The sequence below is a fragment of the Phyllopteryx taeniolatus genome, chromosome 3 (genome assembly GCF_024500385.1).
Source record: "Phyllopteryx taeniolatus isolate TA_2022b chromosome 3, UOR_Ptae_1.2, whole genome shotgun sequence".
Classification (NCBI taxonomy): Eukaryota; Metazoa; Chordata; class Actinopteri; order Syngnathiformes; family Syngnathidae; genus Phyllopteryx; species Phyllopteryx taeniolatus.
The window spans coordinates 28,343,292-28,358,004 of NC_084504.1; the positions used below are offsets into that span (position 1 = coordinate 28,343,292).

The window sequence follows — 14,713 nt, forward strand, 5'->3', positions numbered from 1 at the left end:
TTAATATATATAATCTCTAATGATCATTATATATATTAAAATATATTTGTAAATGACTCAAAAGTCGTCAAAACACAAGGTGTAGGACTTGCGACTTGACTCGGGACTTGTGTGTCTCGACTTGAGACCTGACTTGGGACTTGGTCCCACCTCTGCAAACAGGTTTTTTGCCCATTAACATAATCGTCTGTTTATAAAGTGAGATGACAGGTTTCATTGTGGTGGGTGCCGTTTGCGACCCAGGATGTAATGCAGTAACACAAACGAGAGAAACAAAAAAAAAAACAACAAGATGAGCGCGATCCCAGGGCCTACCTGTAATATACTGCAGCTCCACCGGTGGCGCTAATGAACCAGCAAGCCGATTAAGCCGCTATTCGACGAAGAAGAATTGGAAGAAGAGAAGAAGAATTTGAAGCAGAAGCAGCACAACTTCGCTGGAGACGATTCAGTCCAATTAAGAACTACGAATATACACATTCATGTAAGCCACCCCTTTTTTTTGGAATCGTGCGTTGGTTTTTAATTATTATTTTTTTGGGATTCCCTATTAGAAAAAACATGTGATGTGCGCTTCGTATTTCATTTGTATACAACAATGCGCGGTAGTTGAAAAGGCAAATTCCAATCGAGGCTCGGCCTACACACGGTTGCGGCGCATGTGCGATGATTTCATTTGATGGTTTGCATCGATATTGTCATATTGAGAAAGTCGCCTCGTAATTTGAAGTCTCCTCCGCTGTTGCTTTAAAAAAAATAATAATAATAATAATCTTAAACACACTCGAAGTACATTTTGCTAATGTGCGGTCGTCGGTGGCAGCAACGTGGAAAATGTATTTCGTTTTTAAATAAAAAAAATAATGAGCGTCCCTCAAGGCAAAATTTTGCCTTGAGGGACGCTCATTATTTTTTGTATGCCATGACTTCAGTTTTCTCACTTTGTTTCTGAAGTGACACAAAACAGACTTGTCACAAAAATTTCCATCCAGTCGTGCTGCAATTGGTAATCGAGTATTCTACTGACGATTCTATTGGAATACTCAAGTATAAGGATACAATATTTTTTCTTGGTTAAAAGAGCAATTATGAATAGATAAGAGAAAATGAGCCATTTCACTTCATATTGAACGACCATTTGGTTTCCTCTTAGATAATCAGTATTTTTCTCAAATTCACATTGCGCATAGAGCAGGCAACTGCATTTATTGTCTGCAAACATTTCTAGTGAGGCAATTTCAAACAAATGTAAATAGTTTCAACTTGAAATTTCTTGTATCAAAAACACAAGGCATTAATATAAGAAAGAACATGTTTGTCATGTTATATAAAGGTACAATTGTATCCAACTGTGGTATCTCAAACAGAAAAGGACACAAAGAATAATGTAGTTTCATGTCGAATAGATGCTAGCTGTGTGCGGATCGACTGGTAAATAAAAAGTGAATAAAAAAAGAAATAGAGTACAAGACCCTGATTTCTTCTTGAGCATACGTGACAACAAGCCGCGCAATTCCCACAATGCAATGTGGATTTTTTTCCTTCGCAATTATTAACATCCTTATTGTTCCGTTAAATGTCGTCGTTTCTGTGTATGTTAACAGTGGTTCTTGGAATGTATACCTTATTTAGCTGTCACATTTATTGATTTATGTTGTACTGTTTATTTTATTACTATTATTATTATTATTGTTAAAATGAAACCATTACTTTAGGTAGTGTTTGAAAGAATTACCTCCTGGTCAATTCCTTTACAAGAGTGTGACCATCAAGGGGTTAACTGTTGAAAGATAAGAAGAACTAATTAGCAATAATAACATGGTGCACTTTGACCTAATGAATAATCCGCTAAATCTGCAGTGTTACTTTATGTTGTGACTTTTCACATTTTCGTGTTGCTACGAATTTTGGTTGATCAGTGTTTTGGTCAAAGTAGCAAGTCTTTTCAAGTCAATGGGTTCAACTCCAAGTGAAGTCACTCGTCATTGTCGTTCAAGTCCAAGTGGAGTTGAACGTCTTGTAACATATTATTATTCTTATTATGACTTGAGTACACACCTCTGACTGTATGTGTGGGCGGCGTTAATGTTTATCACTAACCTTAACCCACCCTAATCCTAACCGTTACCCATCCTATACTGCCTTAAGGCCCAACCCTTGACCTCTTGATCGATTCCTCTACCAGAGCATGCCCAACAGCGTGTTAGCTGTTAAAAGATATGAACTAAGTATACATTAGCAATAATGGTGTGGGACACTTTCACCTAATAATCAACCATTAAGAGCTTCAGATTTATGCTGTTACTTAACGTGTTTTCCTGTACTAAAACAATAAGTTGCACATACTGTATAGGTATAGAAAGAGAAAGTTACAAAGTGTTGGTTTCTCAGTGGTGTGGTCAAAGTCCTTTCAAGTCCAAATGAAGTCACGAGTCCTTGCTGTTCAAGTCCATGTCTTTTTAACATATTGTCAAGTCTCGTCTAAAGTCATCAAAATCATGACTCGAGTCTGACTCGAGTCCACACCTCTGCCGCTAACTTCAAAGATTGCCTGCTGAATTTGTGTATTGTCTTCATTTCACTCATTATTACAGAATCATGTGCAAACGTTTTAATAACTTGATTGTGCAGCTAGCAAAGCTAACAAGTCTGTCTGTCTGTCTGTTTATAGCATAGACACATGAAGATACTGTATGTGCAAAGTTAAACAGCCCAGACTCCTTTCAAGAGGATTGTATAGAAAAACAATCATTAAAATAAAGTGCAATAATTGCAGTTAGTAATGATTTATCCATGTTCTGTTTGGGAGTATGATTTTAAATGGGTAAATGTTTTTTGTTGTTGTTGTTTTTGTTTTTTGCTGGTAAATAATATGCAAAACAGTGAGAATAATCATAAACGATACTTATATGGTGGAGGTACAATTTAAATGATTAAATTTAAATCATACGGTTGTGTTAATGCTCAAAATTAAGTGATTATTTTTTCCCATGGGAAGTGGGTTAGAAGCCCAAACTATAAGAACCGACCCATCTGGGTTGATCAAATAAAAGTAAAGGCTTTGTTTGTTTGTTTTTTGTATTTAAAATAAAATAAAATTATTTAATAGACCTGTGGAACGGTGTACGACTGGTTAGCACATCTGCCTCACAGTTCTGAGGACACGGGTTCAAATCCGGCCTCTCCTGTGTGGTGTTTGCATATTCTCCCCGTGCCTACGTGGGTTTTCTCCGGGTACTCCGATTTCCTCCTACATCCCAAAAACATGCATGGTTGGTTAATTGAAAACTCCAAGTTGCCTGTAGATGTGAGTGTGAATGGTGGTTTGTTTGTGTCCTGCGATTGGCTGGCGACCAGTTCAGGGTATACTCTGCCTCTCGCCCAGAGTCAGCTGGGATAGGTTTCAGCACGCCCGCAACCCTAGTGGGGATAAGCGGTACGGAAAATGGTTGGATGAATATTTGACCTTTTTTGTTTGCTACTGCTTGTCGCGGACAAACGTCTTGTAACATATTTTGCAAAATGGTGCGACCAAATCATGTGCTGGTGCGACCAACTGAAAATGTTTTTTCAGTTGGTCGCACCAGTGCTACTAGTGTAAAAGTTAGTCTAGAGCCCTGCTAGTACTGTTGCTGATTATTGTGCTCAGTTTGAGTAATATCACTTGATCGAGCGTTTCTTAACATTCCATACTACAAAATAAGTAAATTAAGTATGATTATTGCTGAAATCTGATCGGATTGATATCCGTATCGGCCAAAACTCAAGGCTGCAGTATCGGATCAGAAGTGGAAAAAGTTGGATTGGGACACCCCTAGTGTAAAGAGTCAGTAATGCCTTAACATGCATTATACTGCCAATCAACTTTCCAGTGGGTTAAGAAACATTTCTTTCACTGCTTTCCCAACATGTAGAATGGCTGCATCTCTTAAAGCGAGTAATGCTATACTGTATCGGCGAGCATGCACCATATCCCCACATCATCGCAGTGGAACTCATTTTGGAACTAATTCCATTCATGCCACTCAACTTTCTGAAGTAATTGTACAGCTAGAGCTCTCGGAAAACATAGCTTCGAATACGCTAGCAGCTCTTTTTGTGCGCCTGCATTTCAAAAGCGCCCACACATGCACACGCACACAGCCTATAAGAAGGGGTCCCGCCCTTCATTATCTCTGACTGATTTAGAGACCACGATGGGTTTAATGTGCGTCTGCTTTTAAAGTCGCTGAAATTATTTTATTTTATGTTTTTCTCAAATGGCTGGGTGTACGGGGGCACCCTATTATTTTTAAGGGGGGTGCACCATTGAGAAATTAGGGTGCATGTGTGACCAAATTGATCACACTCTAGAGCCCTGAAAGCACTTAAAACTTAGTTTGAATATTCATCCCTTTCTCTGCAGAATGCCTAAACCAAAGGAAGTGCTCTCCTCCACATCTGGGAGTGACTCTGATAGTGATGTTGAAACCAAGGTTTGTTTTTAATTTTTTTTACAGATACATATGCCATTTGGAATGTTTTGGTCATAATTTCTTGCTCTTCAAAATGTAAACCTCTGTATACTGTGTAAAAATATTTTCCCCATGGTTATGTATTGTAAGGGAACAGTAAAGGGTGGGTGACCTTTTGAATTGTTTTAAAATTGCATTTGTATTCCATTTTTTTTTTTAGGCAAAGAGAAAGAAGTCAAGTGCACCAGAGAAACCAGTTAAGAAACCAAAGACGGGAGAGAGTGTTAAGCCTGGTGGGTCTTCCAAAGGCAGCAGTAACACTGGCGACAACATGTTCCAAGTGAGTGCATTCAGCAAATATTAAAATCCACCTGTTTGAGAGGGTGCCCCAGTCTCTTGTATGTGAGGGCAGACTCATTACCAAACACAAATATGCCCTCACCCCCACCGCATCAAAAATTTCTCCGAGCAGTCAAGTGTATGGGCTACTTATCTGAAGCTTTTAGCTAATTCTAATTTGTGCAGCCAACTAGGGCTGCAACTAACGATTGTAATAATCGATCTGTCGAGTACTATTATTATTTTTTTATTAATCTATGAATTGGATAAAACTTTTTTTTTTTTTAAATTGACAGTGCAGAAAATGCACAAACATGGCTTATGATTTGGTTACTAGAAATTCCTATAATTTGGACAGTTAAGTTAATGTCTCAAAACTATTATTTTATTATAAAAATAGTTGTCGATTAATTTGATAATTGATGAGTTGTCGATTAATTGTTTAATTATTCAGGCTACAACATTTGGCAAACTTTACACAATTGTATATAATATATATATTGTCAATAATGACAAACTCATGGAATCCTGCAGATCAAATCCCAGATTACCCCATTCCTACAGGAAACATGAAGTATTTAGGTATTAATATTTCGCCAAAACTCACAGAGCTAACCAATCTAAATTACACACCACTTCTGGAAAACATCTCAGATGATTTACGACGCTAGAATAATTTGCCTATTAAGTGTAATCACTAGTGGGGAGAATGGCCACAATAAAAATGAAAACCGTACCTCAAATAAATCATTTATTCTCAATGTTTCCTTTTAAGACCACATTTAAATGGTTTCAAACATTAGATTTGGCCATAATTTTGTATTTATAAAAAAATAAAAAATAAATAAATACTAATTATAGTTTAGTCACTCTTCAGAAAAGTAAACAAGAGGGAGGCCTAAATGCTCCCAACTTTAAACACTATTGGTTAGCTAACCAATTACAATACATCATCAAATCAGAATATGTATTTGCATGTCCAAAAGTATGTCCAAAAACACAAGGAATTTGTCTCCGGTAGTTGGAGCTGCTCTAGTACGACAACAGACAGTCAATTTACAGAACACTGGAGACAGAAAGACGTTGACAAAAAAAAAAACGGTCACTGAGCGGTAAAGGGTTGCTAGTTATCTGGTAATGCCGGTACATTTTTTTTTGACAATTGTGCAAAAAGATGCAGAGTCCTCTAGCACTTAGAGCAGTTCGAATGACTAATATTGCAATAGTCCGGTGGAATGACCATTGTGCAAAAGGCGCCGAGTCTTCAAGGAGTGTATGCGGTTTAAAGTGACGAGTAGTGCAGTGTCTGGGACAATGTCGATTGTGCAAATGTTGCAGATACTCCTCAATCAGTGTGCAAATGGAGCAGATGCTACTCTGGCATGAGTGGCCAGTATTGGTCAACAACAGATATACAAATAGTGCAGCATGGCGAGACAACTACAGTGAGTGCACGAGTAATGTATAATTGGCCCCACAGAAATGTGACAACGAACTCAAGTCAAAAAATTGCCAGCATGTTGTAATGAAATTGTAGGTTAGGTGTTTAAGAAAACTGTCCTTTTCAAATCTGCAGTAGAAGGTATTCAAGTCGTTGGCTAGTGTGCTATTGTTCTCAGCTTGGGGGGGATCGTCGCTTGTAATTAGTCAGCGATTGGAATGCATGCCAGACGGATTTAGAGTCGTTAGCGCTAAACTGTTTTTCCAACTTTGCTGCATAGTTCCTCTTTGCAATGTTAATTTCTTTAGTCAGCAGGTTTCTAGTTCGATTATACAGGGCCCTGTCCCCGCTCTGATATGCATCCTCCTTAGCTTGGCAAAGCTGCTTAAGTTTAGCAGTGAACCTCGGCTTGTTGTTGTTGAATGTGCGAAATGATTTTGTTGGTACACACACATCTTCACAGAAACTGATATAGGATGTAACAGTGTCCGTATATTCATCCAGGCTGCCAGCTGAATTTTCAAAGACACTCCAGTCTGTGCAGTCTAAGCAGCTCTGAAGTTCCATCTTTGCTACATCGGTCCACGTTTTCACTGTTTTCACTGTAGGCTTCGCGCATTTAAGTTCTTGCCTGAACGTCGGTATTAAGTGAATTAAGAGGTGATCAGACAAGCCAAGGGCTGCATGAGGTATAGCACGGTATGCGTTTTTTACCATAGTGTAGCAGTGGTCTAAAATGTTATTTTCCCTGGTAGGGCAGTCGATGTGCTGCTTGTATTTAGGGAGTTCGTGGTTGAGTTTAGCTTTGTTAAAGTCACCGATAATAATGAGGGGTGAGACCCGGTGTTTTTTTTCAATTTTGTTGACTTGTTCGGCGAGCGTTAGCAGTGCGGTCTTCGTGTTAGCTTGAGGCAGAATGTAGACACACCAGCCAGGATGAATGATGCAAACTCACGTGACGAGTAGAATGGATTGCAGTTAAAAAAACAGCGACTCCAAATGCGGGCTGCAGTGTGTGCTGAGCTACGTGACGTCCGTACACCATTTTTCGTTGATATAGAAGCATATCCCGCCGCCGTTTGTTTTCCCCGATGATTCCATGTCGCGGTCTGCTCGATGAGTATGGAAGCCGGGAAGCATGACGGCGCCATCGGGTACAGCGTCGCAAAGCCTTGCAGTATGCTCTCCCCAATCTGGCACAATTAAGATTTCGAAATTAACAATATACCCCTTTATTTTAACACATGGGAACAACATGCAATTGACCACCTACAACAATTATTTAACAATAATATTTTTCGGACACGTGATGAACTGTTCCAAGAATTCCAGATAACAGGCGGAAACTTTCTTCAATACAATAAATTAAAAGCGGAAATTAAAAAAAAGTATACCAGCACTCCAAAGCACCCTCGATCCACCGGAGTTTAAGCAAATAGTGAACCTTCTTCCACAAAGCAAAAACAATCTCTCAAAAGTTTATAAATTAATTTCATGCACTAAATCAATGTACTTACCAATCACTAAATGGGAAGACTTTCTATGTCTGCTGACTGTAATTACTGGATACAGATATGTAACAATACGTTTAGAATGGCAAAACTACTGCTCCATAGAACACTTTACTCAATACACTATGCATAAAATGGGCTACTCTCCAGCTAATATATGCGCATAATGCACCAAAAATACCCCAGACACATATGCTATATGGGAATGCACACCAATTCAATGCTTTTGGTTTTCGGTTACGCAGAAACTCTTATATTTTGAACTGCAGGATTCCACTTTCCCCAAGATTGTGCATACTTGGCGACTTAAGCACAATCGACCTCCCAAATAAATATTCACAATCATTACTCGTCGCGTTAGAAGAAAACAATTCTATGAAACTGGAAAAACAAACAAGCTTTTAACATCAATCTCTGGCTAAGAGAAGCTAGAAAATCAATCCGAGCTGTTGCACAAATAGCTGCCGAATGGGCAGAGCAAGGAGAACAGCAGTTGATCACAGAAACATGAGCGGTGTCTCCAAAATGTAGCTCACAATCTACTGGTAGCTTGCCAGGTGCAGTAGTTGGCCATGGAGTAAAAAAAAATACAATTGTACAGGTTTTTATTCGTCCCTTGGTAAAACCGATTTAAATTCAATTAAACCAAATTTCCTGGAGTTGGGGCTCAAAGCAGAGCGCCTGCACCCATGGCCCGAAAGGGTAAAGTGGGTCCCCCTTCCCATGGGCTCACCACCTGTGGGAGGGGCCATTGGGGTCGGGTGCAGTGCAAGCTGGGCGGTGGTCAAAGGTGGGGACCTTGGCGATCCGATCCCCGGCTACAGAAGCTGGCTCTTGGGACGTGGAATGTCACCTCTCTGGCAGGGAAGGAGTCCGAGCTGGTGTTTGAGGTCGAGAAGTTCCGACTAGATATAGTCGGACTCGCCTCCACACACAGCTTGGGCTCTGGTACCAGTCCTCTTGAGAGGGGTTGGACTCTCTTCCACTCTGGAGTTGCCCACAGTGAGAGGCGCCGAGCAGGTGTGGGTATACTTATTGCTCCCCGGCTCGGTGCCTGTACGTTGGGGTTCACCCCGGTGGACGAGAGAGTAGCCTCCCTTTTCCTTCAGGTGGGGGTACGGGTCCTGACTGTTGTTTGTGCCTATGCACCAAACACCAGTTCAGAGTACCCACCCTTTTTGGAGTCCTTGGAGGGGGTGCTGGAGAGCGCTCCCGCTGGGGACTCCATCATTCTGCTGGGGGACTTCAATGCTCACGTGGGCGATGACCGTGAGACCTGGAAGGGCGTGATTGGGAGGAACGGCCCCCCCCGATCAGAACCCGAGCGGTGTTCTGTTATTGGACTTCTGTGCTCGTCACGGATTGTCCATAACGAACACCATGTTCAAGCATAAGGGTGTCCACACGTGCACTTGGCACCAGGACACCCTAGGTCGCAGTTCGATGATCGACTTTGTGGTCGTGTCATCGGACTTTCGGCCACATTTCTTGGACACTCGGGTAAAGAGAGGGGCGGAGCTGTCAACTGATCACCACCTGGTGGTGAGTTGGCTCCGATGGTGGGGGAAGATGCCGCTCCGACGTGGCAGGCCCAAACGTATTGTGAGGGTCTGCTGGGAACGACTGGCGGAATCCCGTCAGAAGGAGTTTCAACTCCCACCTCCGACAGAACTGTCATGTTTCGGGGGAGGCGGGGGACATCGAGTCCGAGTGGACCATGTTCCGCGCCTCCATTGCTGAGGCGGCCGACCGGAGCTGTGGCCGTAAGGTGGTCGGTGCTTGTCGTGGCGGAAATCCCCGAACCCGTTGGTGGACAAGCTGAAGAAGGAGTCCTATCAGGCCTTTTTGGCCTGTGGGACTCCTGAGACAGCTGATTGGTACCGGCTGGCCAAGCGGAATGCAGCTTTGGTGGTCGCTGAAGCAAAAACTCGGGCATGGGAGGAGTTCGGTGAGGCCATGGAGAAAGACTTCCGGACGGCTTTGAGGAAATTCTGGTCCACCATCCGACGTCTCAGGAAGGGAAAGCAGTGCACCATCAACACTGTGTATAGTGGGGATGGGGCGCTGACCTTGACTCGGGACGTTGTGAGCCGGTGGGGAGAATCCCAGATTCAGGAGGAGCGGTGTGGTTTTCGTCCTGGCTGTGCAACAGTGGACCAGCTCTACACCCTTGGCAGGGTCCTCGAGGGTGCATGGGAGTTTGCCCAACCAGTCTACATGTGTTTTGTGGACTTGGAGAAGGCGTTCGACCGTGTCCCTCGGGTGGTCCTGTGGGGGGTGCTTCGGGAGTATAGGGTGTATAGCCCTTGATACGGGCTGTTCGGTCCCTGAATGACCAGTGTTGGAGTTTGGTCCGCATTGCCGGCACTAAGTCAGACTCGTTTCCGGTGAGGGTTGGACTGCGCCAAGGCTACCCTTTTGTCACCGAATCTGTTCATAACTTTAATGGACAGAATTTCTCGGCGCAGCCGAGGCGTAGAGGGGGTCCGGTTTGGTGGCCTCAGTATTGCATCTCTGCTTTTTGCAGATGATGTGGTTCTGTTGGCTTCATCAAGCCGCGACCTCCAACTCTCATTGGAGCAGTTCGCAGCCGAGTGTGAAGCGGCTGGGATGAGAATCAGCACCTCCAAATCTGAGACCATGGTCCTCAGTCGGAAAAGGGTGGCGTGCCCTCTCCAGGTCGGGGATGAGATCCTGCCCCAAGTGGAGAAGTTAAAGTATCTTGGGGTCTTGTTCACGAGTGAGGGAAGAATGGAACGGGAGATCGACAGGCGGATCGTTGCAGCGTCTTCAGTGATGCAGACTTTGTATCGATCAGTTGTGGTAAAGAAGAAGCTAAGCCGAAAGGCGAAGCTCTCGATTTACCGGTGGATCTACGTTTCTACCCTCACCTATGGTCACGAGCTGTGGGTCGTGACCGAAAGAACGAGATCCCGGATACAAGCGGCCGAAATGAGTTTCCTCCGCAGGGTGTCCGGGCTCTCCCTTAGAGAGAGGGTGAGAAGCTCGGTCATCCGGCATGATCTCAGAGTAGAGCCGTTGCTTCTTCACATAGAGAGGAGCCAGATGAGGTGGCTGGGGCATCTGATTCGGATGCCTCCCGGACGCCTCCCTGGTGAGGTGTTCCGGGCTCGTCCCACTGGAAGGAGACCCCGGGGACGACCCAGTGCTGCCTCATTGGAGCAGGACAGGAGGAGGCAGCAGGCCGAGCCACTCTCTGTCGCAGCTGACCAGTTGTCGCGATGTTAACTGTCTAGTCAACCAACAGTGCAGTCATGCCAGTCACAGGCAAAAAGGTTATTTCCACAAAGATTGGGATCTTGTGTTTCACAAAAGTGAGCGACGTTTGTGTTTGTGTGTCTGATCTGTTGCGCGTCTCGCAGTCAGTAAAAGATGCAGTGTGGAACAGCATTTAACTAAAGTTCACAGCTACTTCTCCTGGGACTCGCGCAGAAAGTAGGCTCTGTAAAGAGGAGGTAAAAGAGTTGAAAAGTACAGTCTCCGTGTATCAAACCGACAGAAGCGTTGTTTAAAGTGGAACATACCCTGACCAAGCAAATAAAGCCCTTCACCATAGTGCGATCATTTGGAGGCTTTGACCACAGTGACGAAATCATGATTCTGGGACCTTAAAATTACCGATTCTGTCCACTATTGCAGATGTCCAGCTTGGTGCGAACACTATCTGTGGAAATGGTCAGGATGTAACATACATAATTTGTTAGTGAAGATTATTTGAGTTTTTGTAAAGGAATTGTTCCCTTTTGAAGTACTAAAATGCACATACAGGAAATGTGTGTTACAGTCCCCGCCAAAAGTATTGGAACAGCAAGGTCAATTCCTTTGTTTTTGTTGTATACTGAAGACATTTGGGTTTCAGATCAAAAGATGTATATGAGACAAAAGTTCAGAATTCAACAACTCAGGACAGATCACCTTTTGTCTGAAGCCACCCACGTTTCAAGTGAGAAAAAGTATTGGAACATGTGACTGATGGGTGTTTGTAGTTGCTCAGGTGTTGCCTTTTGGATTAATTGCTTAAACTTTAGTGGTTGTTTTTGACTCTGGGTTTCACCTGTGAAAACTGCATTTGCTGTTAAGCATACATGAAGACCAAAGAGCTGTCTATGGGAGAAAAGCAAATCATTTTGAAGCTTAGAGTAAAGGAATATCGATCAGTTATTGCACAAACATTGGACATAGGCACTACAACAATTTAGAATGTCCTGAAAAAGAAATAACTACTGGTGTACCGAGCAACAGACATCGAACAGGTCGGCCAAGGGTATCAACAGCAGTTGATGACAGAAACATTGAGAGCTGTGAAGAAACACCTGAAGACAACGGTGACATCACTGCCAACTTCCACAGGGCAGGGGTGTAGGTATCACAATCCACTGTTCAAAGATGACTTCAAGAGAAGAAATATACAGGCCATACCACAAGATACAAACCACTCATCAGCAAAAAGAATGGTGGAAATAATGTCATGGCTGCTTCTGGAACAGGCTCACTCGTCTTTATTGATTATGTAAGTCATGATGGTAGCAGCAGAATGAATACTGAACTCTACAAAACCATTTTGTCTGGCAGTTTACAGAAAAATGCATTCAAACTAATCGGGAGAAGCGTCATCATGCAACAAGGCCAATGACCTAAAACACACTGCCAACACAACAAAGGACTTCATCAGGCCAAGTCAATCACCGGACCTTAAGAGCAATAGAGCATGCATTTTACCTCACGAAGAGGAGACTGAAAGAAGAAACCAACAGAAACAAACAAGAACTGAAAGAGGCTGCAGTAACGGTCTGGAAAAGCATTTCAAATGAAGAACGCAACAGTCGGGTCAAGTCAATAGGTCGCAGGCTTGATGCAGTTATTGCAAGTTAGAGTTATGCCACCAAATATAAAATGTTATTCACTTTAAGTTAAGTTCACTTTTTTCCTTTTTCTTTCTTTTTTTTCGTGCTTTAACGTTTCATTGCACAAACAACTTAGTTCAACAAAATCATTAGATATGTTCTATTTCAAGGAATATTTCAGGACAGCTCTTTAGTGTGTTCAACCTCGATATACAGTACATTGTTGAAATGCTATAATTCTAAATCTATTCAAGCCGAAACTCAAATTTAAAGTTTGTCTTTTTACAGATCGGAAGGATGAGATATGTCTCCGTTCGGGACTTCAAAGGTAAAGTTCTGATCGACATCAGAGAGTACTGGACGAATCCAGATGGGGATATCAAGCCTGGAAAGAAAGGTAACCCCATTAAACTGTACATACCAATAAATTGTCTTCGTTCATATGCCACTTTTCAGCTTTATGGCTAACAAAGCCATGAAAATGTAAAAGGCCAATTAATTAATCAAATGCATGTTAGTAGTTAATAAATAAATAAAAAATTTGGGAGGGGTGGCGATTACTGGAGTACTCGACGAAGTACCAATCAGTTCTAAACAGACTCGATCGTGATAGAGGCTTATATGAGGCCGTACTGGCAATCCGAGGAAGAGGTTTATCAGTGATGGCTAAATTGTGAAGCAAACACATCAGTTATATTTTGAACTTGCAATTTCAACATGGGCTTGTCAAGATATTAGGACCCCCTCAAAATGATTTTACGAGTAGCCCTAAGCAATTTGTTTGTTTAGAATTTCATGGCAGAGTTGGGCTACCCCCTGGACTGATTTCCATTCATTGACAGGCAATCCCACAAATGTTTGTGGACTTGTGTGACATGGGCTGGAGAGAAAACCCTTCATTTTTTTTGTATAGCTGTGCAGAGCATATCTGGCCATATACATTATACTGTATGTACATGTGTGGTATTTTAATTTGCCTCACAGCATTTGTACACGAGTTATATCTAAATGCCGTAAAAAGTCTTCACACCTGTTCAAATGCCAGGGTTTTGTGATGTAAAAGAATCGGACTGACAATTTCAAAACTTTTTCCACTCTGTGTGACCTATATTCTGTACAACTCGATTAAAACACAAAAAATAAACAACTGAGATCATGTGGTTGCACAAGTATGCACACACTCTTATAACTGGGGACGTGGCTCTGCTCAGAATTGACCAATCACAGTCAAACTCAATACAGAGCTGTCATAATTTGTACTCCAAATGCACAATCAAGTTAATGTGTGAATTATTTTTTTTTATTACAATTTCCAAGAGGAAATAAACATGCACTTTACCTTTTCAGTGTTTCTATACAACTTTTTACTTTTGTACCCCATCCATCCATCCATTTTCTGTACCACTTTTAACCGACCAATTGCGATAACGCTTATTGATGACATCATCGTATGTCTCAGTATAGAAATGGCTCTTGCACGTTTGGTCACGGAGCTGCCAGGCAGTTTTTTAATTTTTTTAATTTTTATTTATTTATTTATTTTTATAAATTGTATTTTTTTATTTATTTTTTTTAAACCCTCTTCGAGCTGCGGCTAGATAGTTAGCGGCTAAAACTGTCCTGAACCTCCATGGCATGTAACCAGCAATATTTTTTCAAGTATAGTTATCACTAAAGGAGGACAAGTAGTAATTAACTTGAGATGAATTATCACAGTATTCAAGTTCGTTGCCAGCTAATGTCAAGCAAAGATATGCAGCAAAGCTTCTGTACAACATTGTTGGAACATTGTTACCCTGGTTTTGTTTGATCCTTACGCAATTATGGGCGAATGGGACCCAAATTCATGTACACGTATCCCCAACTCTTGTCCAGCCTGCAGCATCCAGACTGATGTTCTTTCAGGGTTTATTGTAAAAAAAAAAAAAAAAATTCACATGTATAACAATAAGTTCATTAATTAAATCTAAATGCAACCTACTTTTAGATTATATGCAGAGGTGGATACAGTAGCCAAATATTGTACTCAAGTAAGAGTACTGTTACTTTAGAATAATGACTCATGTAGCATATATTGGTTTGGATAAAAACGTAATTACTTAA

General features: G+C 41.9%; 1 protein-coding gene across 1 annotated transcript; it reads left to right on the forward strand.

Annotated features, from left to right (window-relative positions):
* The first annotated feature begins 326 nt into the window (after positions 1–326).
* On the forward strand, positions 327–13,093 carry LOC133475438 (activated RNA polymerase II transcriptional coactivator p15-like). The gene is made up of 4 exons (XM_061768293.1): positions 327–484; positions 4,406–4,475; positions 4,675–4,794; positions 12,899–13,093. Exons 2-4 carry the CDS (start codon positions 4,407–4,409, stop codon positions 13,076–13,078), a joined length of 369 nt encoding a protein of 122 aa, XP_061624277.1. The 5' UTR covers positions 327–484; position 4,406; the 3' UTR covers positions 13,079–13,093.
* The last annotated feature ends 1,620 nt before the right edge of the window (positions 13,094–14,713 follow it).

Bases quoted from the DNA above. Each gene is read 5' to 3' on its own strand.
- LOC133475438 (XM_061768293.1), top strand. From the start codon at position 4,407: ATGCCTAAACCAAAGGAAGTGCTCTCCTCCACATCTGGGAGTGACTCT. The intron at 4,476-4,674 runs GTTTGTTTTTAA...TTTTTTTTTTAG, and splicing joins ATAGTGATGTTGAAACCAAG to GCAAAGAGAAAGAAGTCAAG. The intron at 4,795-12,898 runs GTGAGTGCATTC...GTCTTTTTACAG, and splicing joins CTGGCGACAACATGTTCCAA to ATCGGAAGGATGAGATATGT.